This window comes from Echinops telfairi, unplaced genomic scaffold (genome assembly GCF_000313985.2).
Source record: "Echinops telfairi isolate 266 unplaced genomic scaffold, ASM31398v2 ScPeMD7_42;HRSCAF=159, whole genome shotgun sequence".
Taxonomy (NCBI): domain Eukaryota; kingdom Metazoa; phylum Chordata; class Mammalia; order Afrosoricida; family Tenrecidae; genus Echinops; species Echinops telfairi.
In genome coordinates, this window is record NW_022103940.1 from 3,284,527 (window position 1) to 3,298,538 (window position 14,012).

Sequence of the window (14,012 nt, forward strand, 5' to 3'; positions counted from 1 at the left end):
ACACTGATAACTCTGTCCTCTATGTAGTTTATTAATTAAATTTTGTTTGTCGCAGAAATTTTTTTGAGAAAAATCTATATATTCTGTATGTCATTATCCACCACTATTGTCATCACACAATCCACATTCATAGCATAAGGCACAGTCATAGTATTATAATGCCAAGACATCACTGGTTGTGTTTGACCTAGAAATCTCCCTTTTACTCCAAAAAGGTAAGCAGAATTCAAATGAAACATTTTTCTGAAGGAATGTAAGATAGACTTAAAGTAATGTAAATTTAAGAACCGCTGATCCCTTGAATATGTTCCGTGGTACAGATGACTAGTCACACAACATTACATAATAAAGGCTTACACCAGTGTATCTCAACCTTTAGCATGTTTAAGAATCATCTGGAAACTCGTTAAAACAGTTATTACTTGGCTTCATCTAAAACACTGTTTCAGTAGTACTGGGAGCCCACTCACTGTCATCAAGTCAATTTTGATGCACAGTGACCCAAGACAGGGTTTCCAGGGGCAGAAAACCTCATCTTTCTCCCTTGGAGCACCAGCAATTCGCAACTCAATACTCATCTCACAGGGCCTGAGAAAGTACATCTGTAACACGCTGCTGGGTAAGAGTGATGCAGATCGTTTAGGAACATAATAAATAGCATCAACTTAAAGAGTATTTGACAAATCTCACAGATCCTCTTCCAAAAATGTACATATAAATGCACACGCACATGTAGATTGCTAGAGATTTTTGCATGTTATCCATCAATTCCAGCTTTAGAACTTCAGGTTTAAAATTACACGTTAGCGATTTTCTTTTTGGTATTACTATTGCTTTGAACTTTGTCAATATGCTTCACCTATGGTAAAGGCTATGATCTTTGGTTACATATAGCTCCTTAGGAACAAAATAAATATGAAAACATAGGAGAAACAGTAAGACAATTAACTATTTTCAGCATGAATTTTTAAGTAGAATTGCTATTGACAACATCATTAATTTTAATGTATATGGAAAAACGGACCTGTTACACTGAATCTTCTTTTCCTGATGTGGATAATGTTTAACCAGGATCAATAAATATAAAATACATATGTGCAGTATGAACAATCCCTGGGTTATTAATGAGATCCATTCTGAAGTATGTCTTTAAGTCAAATTTATAGGTAAGTTGGAATAAGTACATACGGTTCTGATTTGGTCTTACTTTAGGGCAAGAAAATGCTGGAAGCATTTTCAATGGTTTAAAAGCTGCACATGCAGCAAGTAAAGGCAATTGTGATGAAGAATTTGTTGCAAGAAAAAAAAATCAATTGTTTCAAAGTGAGGGAAACATTACATAGCACTAAGGGAAAGATACAAGTTATTTGTAAGTGTGACGTTTTAACCCATGGTCTTACTGTATATTCATATTATAGAAGTTGATATTATCCTGGATCTGACTCCTTCCTAGAATCAACTCTAGGGGGCTTATTAATTATGACATTTTGTTTCGAAGGTGGGAAGGGGAAGACAAAGAGTTAGTCCTTTTCTGTTTGTAATAAATGCTATTTGGTAAAAAAAAAGAAAATGAAACTAAAGCTATTATGAATATTATGAATTTAAGGGTTATATGTAGTTTTAAAAAGCCATACTTCCTCTCTCCCCAACAATACCACTAATTTAAAGTTTGATCCAACTGACTTCAATGACTAATCTTGTGAATAAAATAAGACAAGGATGTGGATTAGCACATAGTGGTGGTTTAGCACTATGGTTTAATTTATCTGGGTTAATTTCCATACCTGAGGTGAGAGTAATGGTAGTCTGATGTAAGAAAGCAGCATTGCCAGGTCTTGTTGCCTAGCCTCCACATCATGTCCCACCCACTGCATTAGAGCATTCATAATTGTTTCTTCATTGGGTACATTAATATCATCACTGCACAGAAGTTTTGCAATTTCATTAGGTGGAAGCAGAAGGAATTCTTGATTCTTTATCACCTCCGTGAAGTGTTCCTAGAAAAGAAAGGCTTTCTACTGAGACGTGGCACTTCAGAAATGTCTTGCCAATATGAACTAATCATAGCATTTGAGTAAATTAAACTTCAAGAAAAGAGTAGAGAAGCCAGTATATCCATTTATATTATCAATAGGTAATAGCACACACTATCATTTCTATCTATTCCCCAATGAAATAATAAAAAATAAAAACAAAGTGAGCTAAAGGGAGAAAAGAAAAGAAAAAAAATTACAGACAGAAAGGGAGAATGTAGGAAGATACTTGGTTCATAAAATCCAATCAAAGGCTAATGTGGATCATAATACAATCCATTAAAATTTGCTTCTATAATTAGAAGAGTTAGGAAATGACTAAAAATGGCTGATATTAGGGTCATAGTATTATAAAACTAGAATTTAGATAGTCTGAATTAATCTGTTACAATGCAGAGTCCATATCTGTGGGGCTGAAAATTACAGTGAAATCAAGTATATTAGTCTAAATAAAAAAATCAATTTATTAGCTGAAAATATCTATATATAGTCCTGCAGTGCTGTATATAGTATCTAGCATTGCAGAAAAATAATTGTTTGCTTAAAATTAATTTTAAATATTTTTACTTTGGGGTTATTTTGCTCTAATCTCAAGGAAAATACTTTGTATACTTCTTTATAAAGTCTTAGTTTGTTCCATGGACTTTTAAATAATTTTTATTCCTCATATAAGATCAATTCAATGAGTATAGTCTACTTATTGAAGGCTTCATTGATTTAGACCACTATTTAAATGACTATAGTATAATATCTAAAAGCATTTAATATTTTTCTTAGACATGAACTTTTTAATAAGATTTTTATAACAAGAAGTTGACTGACTGGATATGTTAAAATAACTAAAGAGGGGAAAATAAATACTGCATTTTTATATATGTCGTATGTGAACAGGTTTCCCCCCCCCCCCACATGACAGAGAAGAAAGACAAGTTCATTTTGAGCTACAAAAGTAATTCAAGCTGCGTATCAGAATGTTTTCTATGTCTGCTAGAGGAAAACCCCAGTCAGGAAACTGTTAATACTTAGTTTAAGATTTCAGTAATTTAACAGGAAGTCGTCAGGCTTGGCTTTCGTGGCAGAATTAATCTTTGATATAACTGCTAGTCCTTTAGATTATATGACATCTATATTTGACACAGTGATATCAATGGAATAATTGAATGACATGCTTTTGTTGTTGTCACTGGGTTCTCTTTTGTCACTTTGCGTTGCTATGCCTTGTTTTTGTGTGCATATTATTATCTCTGCAGGTCTATCTAGATAAGATAGGCTGGATGAACAGTCTGGAGGAGAAAACAATGGGACAGATGGTTCTGGGGGGACATAGGAGAGGGGGAAGTGGGGGAAAGGAGGTGGTGTTGACCCACTCAGAGACAAGAGATCAACAAGTAATCCGAAACTAGTGGCAAGGAGAGTGTGAGAGGCCTGGCAGGGATTCAGCAAGGACAATGTAACCAAGGAAAATTACTGAAACCCAAATGAAGGCTGAGCATGATAGTGGGACAAGAGGAAAGTAAAGGGAAATAGAGAAAAGCACTAGGAGGCAAGGAGCATTTATAGAGGTCTAAATACAGGTATGTACATATGTAAATATATTTATGTAGGATGATGGGAAAATAGATCTATATGCATATATTTATAGGTTTAGTATTAAGGCAGCAGATGGACACTGGACCTCCACTCAAGTACTTACTCAAAGCAAGAACACTTTGTTTTTTAAATTGGCATTCCTTAATACACACCTTCCAAACACGATCGCTGAAGACAAATGGGTACATAAGCAAATGTGGTGAAGTAAGCAGATGGTGCCCGGCTATCAAAAGATATAGCATCTGAGGTCTTAAAGGCTTGAAGATAAACAAATGGCCATCTAGCTCAGAAGCAATAAAGCCCACATGGAAGAAGCGCACCAGTCTGTGATCACGAGGTGTCGAAGGGATCAGGTATCAGGCATCAAAGAACAAAAAAAATCATATCATTGTAAATGAGGGGGAGTAGAGTGGAAACCCAAATCCCATCTGTAGGTAACAGATACTCCCTTATAGAAGGGTTGCGGGAAGGAGAAGAGCCAGTCAGCGTGCAGTGTAGTAACTATGAAACGTACAAATTTTCTCTAATTCTCAAATGCTTCCTCCCCTTCACTATCATGATCCCAATTTTACCTTAGAAATCCGGTTAGACCAGAAGATGTACACTGGTACAAATAGGAACTGGAAACATAGGGAATCCAGGACGGATTATTCCTTCTGGACCAGTGGTGAGAGTGACGATACCAGGAGGGTAGAGGGAGGGAGGGGGACTCGATTACAAGGATCTACATGTGACCTCCTCTCTGGGGGATGGACAACAGAAAAGTGGGTGAAGGGACATGTCAGACAGTGTAAGACATGACAAAATAATAATAATTTATAAATTATCAAGGGTTCATGAGGGAAGGAGGAGTGGGGAGGGAGGGGTTAAAAATGAAGAACTGATACCAAGGGCTTAAGTGGAGAGCAAATATTTTGAGAATGATGAAGGCAATGAATGTACAAATGTGCTTAACACAATTGATATATGTATGGGTTGTGATGAGTTGTATGAGCCCCCAATAAAATTATTTTAAAAATACAAATAAAAAATAATTTTAGAAGTTCTAAATTGAACAATGAAATTAAGATGTGTAGGAGCAGAAGGGGAGTTTCACAATAAATTTCCAGAAAATTCAAAATTTAAATATTTGACAATTTTACATTCTGTATAAAACACTAGAAAAAAACACTCATTACTTAAATGCATCTCAACTCCAAAACTGTAAGGATGGTTTTACTTTTCATTTGTAGGTATGATTCTTTATTATTTATTTGTGTGTATTTACTTTGAGTTTTTTAATCTTAAAATGTCAGTGGAGCAATTTTATTAGTTTTAAATAATTACATATCATTTGTTTCACAGAAATATTGGCCTGTTGTGTTTTCCTAAGCTTCAGAGATTTAAAAACTCACTTTACTATTTACATCAGGGAAATATTAGGATTTATAACAGAATTTACTTAATATCACCTTGTCTCGTTTTCCTTACTGACTTTCAATCACTTGACTGAAGAAAAGGTCTTATGCTATGCAATTTTAAAAGAATTACTGCATACATACATGCTTATTTATTATAATTACTAATGAAAATGCTGATGTCGGATCTTGACTGAAAAGCAAAGAATTGCAGAAAGATGCTTATTTGTGTTTTATTGTCTATGCAAAGGAATTCCATGGTGTGGATCATAACCAACTATGGATAACATTGAGAGGAATAAGAACTCCAGAACACTTCAATGTGCTCATGCAGAAGTTATATACAGACCAAGAGGCAGTTGCTTGAATAAAACAAGGGGATACTGCACAGTTTAAAATCAAGAAAGGTGAGCATCAGGGCTGTGTGTGGTTTTTTTTTTACCACAATTATTAAATCTGGATGCTGCACAAATATTCAAGAAGCTGAATTAGATGAAAAGGATTGAGGTATCAGGCTTGGAGGAAGGCTCATTAACTGACAATATGCACACAAGACAAACTTGCTTCACGAAAGCAGGGAAGGTGTGCTAGTCTGGGTACTTTAGAGAAAGAAATCCACAGAAATTCATGTATAAGAGAGAGTTTTAGATAAAGGTTAAATGCACATCAAGAAAACATCCCAACCCAGTGCTGCCCAAGCCCACAAGTCCTACATTAAACCATTAACCCATATGTCCGACACCAATCCACAAAGTCTTCATCCATCTCACAAAACACACACTATAACGCCAACTTCAGGAGGAAAGTCGAATCAGTGAATGTGTAAGCATCTCAGCACTGGCAGGGGTCTCCACACAGCTGCTCCAGCACCCAGGGCTGCATCGGGGTAGGTTCATGTGGCTTCTCCTCAGAGATTTCTTGCAGGAAGTGAATCTTGCCAGCTGAAGCAGGGAACTGGCTAAGACAGCTGTACCCTGGTTCAACCATCACAAAGCAAGAGACCCAGGAACTAGAAAAGCAAGGCTCACCAAGCCATTTATCTCTCTGCCCTTCAATTAACCCTACATGTGTTTATCGGCCAGGTTGGCACAATAAACTAACTAACTCAGAAGGCTTGGTTACTTTTTGATGAAGAGAAAAGATTTCAGTATGAAATTTTAACTAAATATACAGAAAACAAAAAATACATTGATTCCTGGTAAAGGACAATATGTCTGGTAAACTATGTTGTTGTTAGTGCCAACAGTCCGTTCTTACCCATAGTGACCCTATGTCAAACAGTTGAGAAATCATCGATCCTATGCAATCCTCACAATGATTCTTGTGTTTGATGCCATTGTTGCAAACATGGTATCAATCCATCTTGTTGAGTGTCTTCCTTGTTTTCACTTCCCTTCTACTTTATCAAGCATGGTTTTCTTTTCTAAGGACTGATCTCTTCTGATAACATGCCCAAAGATATGAGATAAAGTCTTGCCATCCTTGGCTCTAAGAAGTAGTCTGGCTGTACTTCTAAGAAAGAGTTGTTTATTTGGCAGTCCATGGTACTTTCAATATTCTTTGCCAGCACCAAAATTCAAAATGCATCAATTCTTCTTAGGTATTCCTTATTCAGTGCCCAACTTTCACATGCCTATGAGGTAGTAAAAAATACCATGGCTTGGATCAGGTTCACCTTAGTTCTCAAAGTAACGTGCTTGTGTTTTGACACTTTAAAATGGTCTTGCATGGCAGATTTACCCAATGCAAAGTGTTGTTCGATCTTCTGTTTCCATGAGCATTTGATTGATTGTGGATCCAAGCAAGACAAGATCCTTGACAAATTCAATCTTTTCTCCGTTTACCATGATGTAACTTACTGATCCACTCGTTAGAATCTTTGTCTTCTTTGCATTGATTTGTAATACATTCTGAAGGCTGCGTTCCTTGATCTTCATCAAGTGCTTAAAGTCCTGCTCAATTTCGCCAACAAGGTTGTGTTATTTGCATATTGAAGGTTGTTAATAAAATCCTTCCTCCAACCCTGATACTACATTTTTCTTCATTATAATCCAGTTTCTTGGTTTATTTGCTCAGCATACAGATTGAATAAATCTGGTGAGAGGATCGAACCTTGATGAACTTTTTTCTTGATTTTAAACCATGTGATATTCTCCTATTCTATCTGCAAAAGCACCTCTTAACCCATGTACAGGTTCCATGTGAGCATTATGAAGTGTTTTGGAATGCCCTTCTTCTTAAGGCTATCCATAGTTTGCTATGGTCCACACAGGCCTTTGGATAGTCAATAAAATACAAGCAACATATCTTTCTGGCATTCTCTGCTTTCTGCCAAGAGATTCATCTGACATCAGCAATGAGATCCTTTGAACCACATCTTAATCTGGCTTAAATTTCTGATAGCTCCCTGCAAATGCATTGCTATAACTGTTGTTTCATGCTCTTTAACCACATTTTGCTTTTATGTGTTATCGTTGAAATAATTTGTGCATTCTACAATTTGCATGTTATTTGGAATGGGTACAGATATGGACCTCTTCTAGTCAACTTGCCAAATTTCCTGGCATGGAGGAGTGAATACTTGCAGCACTTTATCAGTTTATGGAAACATTTCTATTGGCATTCCGTCAATTCCTGATTCTGGCTAATTCCTTCAGTATAGCATGGACTTCTTCCTTCAATAGCATTAGTTTTTGATGATATGAATGAATAGTTCTTGAAATGACTGAATGAATATGAGGACTAGTTCTTTTTAGTTCAAGTGTAGGGTGAGCAAAAAAGAGGAAGTCCTTCAAGGAGATGGATTAACACTGTGGCTACAACAATGGGCTTAATCATAATGACAATTGTGAAGTTAGTACAGGATTGGGCAGTGTTTCCATCTGTTGCACAAAGTTATTAGGAGTCAATACCCACTCAGTATCTTTTAAAACCAACCAAGCTTAGACACCCTATAGGACATGGTAGAACTGCCCCTCTGAATCTGGGAGTGTAACTCCTTAAGGGAGTAGAAAGCCCTGTCTTTTTCCCATAGAGCAACTGGTGGTTTAGAACTGTGGACCTTATGGTTAGCAGCCCAACTCGTAACCACTATGCCAACAATAACTATGAAATTAAGTTAAGTTTTAATAAGTGTCAATTAAAGCTTAAACTGTCATTGTATTACTACTTGAATATACTTATTAATATTTAATCCCTTTAATCATTTTGGTAGTTCTTAAGCTCTTCAAGTTAACATCAATATATTAATAATTTATTGTTTTTTAATGAATAATACTTCACTACTCTTAGGAATCATAATTAGTACAATTTTGCAAATTGAAGTGTTAACAATTCAAAAATCATGGAATTAATATTTTAATATGAATTCAAATTGAAATATAAATTTTACAATTTAATTTTTGACAAAAATTTTCATTTTCTGTAGCTATAAATATAGGATTTCAGATGTAATTAAACATATTAATGCCAAAAATGAGAAACTTCAGTAGAAATCAAGTATAAACACATTAGTATCCAAAGTATATGCAAGTCATTTATTAGGTTATATAAGTTTATATTGCTTATTCATCTTATCCTAATGTCATGCCCCCATATATGATATATACATATATTTAAATAAAAAACATATTCACGGCACATGTATTCTTAACTTTAAAAGTATATATGAACATAATTTTATATAAACGTATATACTTAACACATAATGTGTAAGTGACGGTAAGTAGAAAAATTATTGCTACTAAATCATACAAACTATTATTTTAAAAATATCAAAATGTGAAGCTATTATTTATTGACATAATCCTCCCTGTAGGTCTCTCCACCCTTCGAAAGGCAGAGTTTCTCTCTCTTAAAGCTTTACCTCAAAGAGTCCTGATGGCAGAGTCCTGGGTTGCTAAGGGTAAAGTTAGCAGTTCAAATTCTCCAGCTGCTCCATGGGATAAAGATGAGGCTTATTCCCATAAAGATTTATAGTCTTAGAAACCCACAGTTCTATCATGCCATTCAGGGTCACTATGAGTCAGAAATTACTGTGTGGCAGTGAGTTTGTTTCTTGCAAGCCTGTTCCACAAAAGTCTATTTTCTTTAATTTGAACCATGACAAAAGAGCAGTTTTGGTATCCTGAAGCAACTCAAGTCTTATTACTTTGAAATGTTATCTGAGTTTTGGGAAAAAACTTAAGAAGCCTGAAGGGTCAAGATTAAGGCTATAGGGTGGATGTAGTAAGGTTTTCCAACAATATTTTCATAAGCAGCATTTAAAACCCTCCAACAATAAGCAGGTGCGCAGTTGTGATGATCTTTGAAGTCTTACCAACCTTTCTTAAAAAGTTTAATCTATAATATAATTTAACCATTGAATTGCATGATATGTGTATTCTATGTGAATAAAACTGCTAACATTAAAAAAATTAAAACTATGGTTGCAAAACTTCAATGTTTTGAGAAGCTGTCCATTTGAACTTTGCTAAAAATTTGATCTAAACCATGATCTCAAAATCATTTTCCCCCCCATAGCAAAACAGTATCCTTATTTCTTAAGGAACCTTAGTGAGAATAAGGTGAGTAATTACTGAGAGAAACTTTCAGAATTACATGTTTAAACATGTTTTGTTTGGAATAAATCCATGTGTGCATGAATTGGAAACCTAGTAGCTATTTAGTCCTTACCCCATATATGTATACATATATATTTATGTAGAATACACCTTAAATATATTTATTTATATTTATATAAAAACAAAACAAACCCAGTGCCATCAAATTAATTTTGACTCATAGATACCCTACATAGGGTTCCCTAGATTGTAAAACTTTAAAGGCAAATTGCTTCATCTTTCTACCACTCAGTAGCTAATGAGTTGGAATTGTCAACTTTGCAATAAGCAATCTAATGCTTGCCCAACAACAGCACCAGGGCCTTTTATATATTGATAGGCTATATTTATTAGATATATATAGATAGACTATATTTTTTCTCTATAGCTATTAATTGTATATTTGCTATCTGTATATTTATTGCATATATGTTAACTCTAAATATTTGTCAAATATGAGGGTAAGTCAGAAAGTGTTGCTTATTAGGTTACAAGTTCACTTGTGTGTGTGTTTACTCCAAACGAAATATGTTTAAGTAAGTCTCTGCAATTAGTGGATAGCTACATATAAGTTCTAGTCTCAACAGGGTTCCTTCCCAATCAAAACATGTTTCAGAGGGGAAGTGCTGGGCCAGTTGAATTCAAGGCAGAGAGTTCATCTCAGAAGTTATAGTGGCTGTATTTTGAGATTCCCAATGGACAATATTGGTATATTCTTTTGAACAACACAGATGATCATGGGGTATTATTATGAATGTTTTGAGAAAATAGGAAACTGCGTTGATGAGAAAAAGCCATAAAAATTGTGCCAGGGAATGTTTTTACATAACAAAAATGCACCCACTCATTCCTCAAGGGTAGCAAAGCCTGTCGTACAAAAGTTATTTTGGGAAACTTTATGGCATAAAGTTTATGCCATCTACCCTACAGACCTGATCTTGTCCATTCAGACTTTTAAAAAAAAGTTTTCCTCAAAACTCAAAAAGCCTTCCAAAATACCACAATTTGAGTCATTTGAGGGTACCCAAACTGTTGTGTTGACATCTTGTAAAATAAAGAACCCTTTAAGGAAGGGTTAGAGAAATAAAACACTGCCTTTAGAAGCAAATAGGCATAGAAGGAGGATGTACTGAGATACAATAGTTTCACTTTTTAGTCCAATTTTTATTAAAGGTTTCTATTATTTTTGGCAATACGGTTTCTATTATTTTGGCAATATTTTATTCTCAACTTAATCTTACATATATTCAATATTCAGCAAGTTAGAAATACTATTAATACTCTATTACTACAAGGCAATTTAAAGCAACTTATTTTACCATTGTATATCTATGTGCCACCTTCAGGAGCTCTGTGCAGCCCTGGGCATCACCAAAGAACCGAATTCCTAAGCAGTTTGAAGGATGGAGCTGCTTCATGAGAAAACTGCTGCAGACATCAATGACTGGAGGCAGCTGCAGGAGACAAGCTGCAGCTAGCAAATTTTCAATAGTTTCCTCATTCAATTGCAGGTGACCTAGATGGTTTGAAAAAGTAAAGTAAGAACATATGTTCCCTAAAATAAGACACAAATATGCTAACTAGTTGCATTTTTCAACTTCTTTCTCTAACAGAAGTAGATTTTACAGAGTATAACACCTTCTATTAGGAAACCTTTTAAAACTGATTTACATATGGATGTCTGTCTATAAACACTACAAAAGCAACTAGATTATTTGAAACTGTAGGAAATAAACAACGAACATTAAGGTACAACAGCAGTCATATCTCATATGAAAAACTTTCGACATTATAACTCATATAAGAATCACAAAAGAAACTGTGATTTGAGAGGCACTAAACATCTTGGGTTACAAGAATAGCTATAAGAATAGCACTGAGCTTATAAGTCTATTTTACCATCTAGATATATTAGCTGGTATTATGTCTTTGCAAAATTATTAAACTTGGAATTGACCTCTGGTACTTCTAAAGGAAGAAAGAGTGTTCAAGAGTCTACAAATGAAGGATTGTTTATATTATTTTATTACACGTTAAGAACCAGGCTCTTTAAAGTTTAAAAAAAATCTGTAAATGTTTTTTCAAAGGACCAGAATTCATTTAAGTTGTTCATTTTACACTAGTATAATTGCATTGCTGTTATTATTATTCTTTCTTTTTTAATAAATAATTTTACTGAGGGTTCTTACAGATCTTAAAACAATCCATACATTAATTGTATCAATCACATTTGTACATATGTTGCCATCATTTTCTTTTTACTTGAGCTCTTGGTATCAGCTCCTCTTTTTCCCTCCCTCCCCCCTTATGATCCCTTGATAAATTATAAATTATTATTATTTTCATATCTTCCACCATATGCTGTTTCCCTTCACCCAGGTTTCTGTTGTTGTCTCGTGGGTGTGTGTGTGTAATATGTTGATCATTGTGATCAGTTGCCAATTTCTCCCCCAACCTTCTCTCTACCCTTGTGGTATTGCTACTCCCATTGTTGTTCCTTAGGGGTTTATCTGTCCTGGATTCCATGTGTCAAGAGCTCTTACATGTACCAGTGTATAGCCAGATTTGTAAAGTAAAACTGGGGTCATGATAGTGGGGGAGGACATTAAAGAACTAGAGAGGAATACTGTGTGTCTCTTTGGTGCTATAGTGTATCCTTGCTGATTTGTCCCTTCCTTGTGACCCTTCTGTTAGGGGATGTCCAATCATCTTCGATAGGCTTTGGGTTTTCACTCTGACCCCCCTCATTCACATATATGTGGGTTGTTTGTTTTGGGTCTTCTGATGCCTGATACCTAATCCCATCAGCACCTCGTGATCACACAGCTAGTGTGCTTCTTCCACGTGGCCTTTACTGCTTCCCAGCTAGATGGCCGGTTGTTTAACTTCAAGCCCTTAAAGCCCCAGATAATATATCTTTTAATAGCCAGACACCATCAGCTTTCTTCAGCATATTTGTTTCTGCACCCATTTTGTCTTCAATGATTGTGTCAGGAAGGTGAGCATCACAGAATGCCAGGTTATTAGAACAAAGTTTTCTTGCATTGAGGGAGTACTTGAGTAGCGGCTCAATGTTCATATGTACAAAGATCTATATCCCTATCATTATATATTAATATATTTACATATGTGCATGCATTTATTTATACCTCTATAAATGTCTTTTGCCTCATAGTTCTTTCCTCTATTTCCTAGCGGTGTTATTTTAGAGCAGTTATTTTATCTAGATAAAGTGATTTCTATAAGATAGTTTTGCTTTTATTATTTACACAATATTACATATGACATTTCACATTGCTTATGAGAATTATTCACATTCCTGAGTTGTAAAATAACTAATAAGATCCTAGATGGTTGTATAATCATACAGAAAGTAGTAATACATACTGTGATATGTTCTATATATATTTCAACCCGTAAAATTTATTGTAAAGAGTCAAACCAATCCAACATCAGACATGTCCGTTGTTTCTGGTCCTTGTGTAGGAAGATTCTTGTCCATACCGCATAAAACCCACAGAAGTATGAACTATTCACAGATTCAGATCTAAACACTCACCTACTTAAGACACTGAAATTTGGCCTAGTAATAGAAGAATAGTCATTAATAATAACACTTCAATTATAGATCTTAGGATACACACAAAACATCATAATATAGTGTATTAAATTATGAAAATACTTTTTTAAAGCTGCTTGAAACCAACTGTGGCTTTACCTCATTAAAGAGGAAAAAAACTAGACATTTGACCAAGTTATCTTGGTATACATGTGATTAGTAAAAGAGGTTCATTGGGAACAAAAAGATTACTTAAAGGTCTAGATTGAAATGCATTATGTAAAGAGAATAAAATCCATGGAAGTTTTTTAAAATATAAAAGAAAGTTTTATGGAATATTTAGGAAAGTTTTATTATGACTTATGATATAAGGAAGTAGGTTGAACATTTCTAATTTAAGATCACCATGCATCTATCAGTTTGTCAAACTATGGTGACTTGCCTGTTGCTATGATGAATGAAGCTATGTCAGCATTATTTCAAATAGTAATTGGGTCAAACATGATGAACAAGTTTCAGAGGAGTTTCCAGGTTAAGGTAAGACTAGGAAGAAAACCTACATATCAACTTAAAATCACCAACCAAAAAACCTGGTCATTAAAAACCTTACTAATTGCAGCAGAACACTGTTTAACATGTTGTTAGGTACCAAGTTCTGACCCATAGTGACCCCATACACAACAGAATGAAGCACTACTCAGTCCTGTACCATGCTCCCAATCGTTCCTATGCCTGGGCCCTTTTTTGCACCACTGTGTCCCATAGTATTGGGAAATGAGTCGTTTAGGTGACAGGCACTCAAAATATAACTGAGGAAGAGCCACATCCTCCA

The 14,012-nt window shown here is 35.0% G+C and overlaps 1 protein-coding gene across 1 annotated transcript in view; it reads right to left on the bottom strand.

Moving 5' to 3' along the window:
• The window catches only part of KLHL4 (kelch like family member 4), a 71,676-nt gene that overhangs the window by 15,818 nt on the left and 41,846 nt on the right, over positions 1-14,012 (bottom strand). Inside the window, exons 4-5 of the mRNA XM_004714146.3 lie at positions 10,941-11,137; positions 1,785-1,997 (exon numbers count right to left, since the gene is read on the bottom strand). Coding sequence (XP_004714203.1) covers positions 1,785-1,997; positions 10,941-11,137 — 410 coding nt within the window. The remainder of the gene's footprint in view (positions 1-1,784; positions 1,998-10,940; positions 11,138-14,012) is intronic.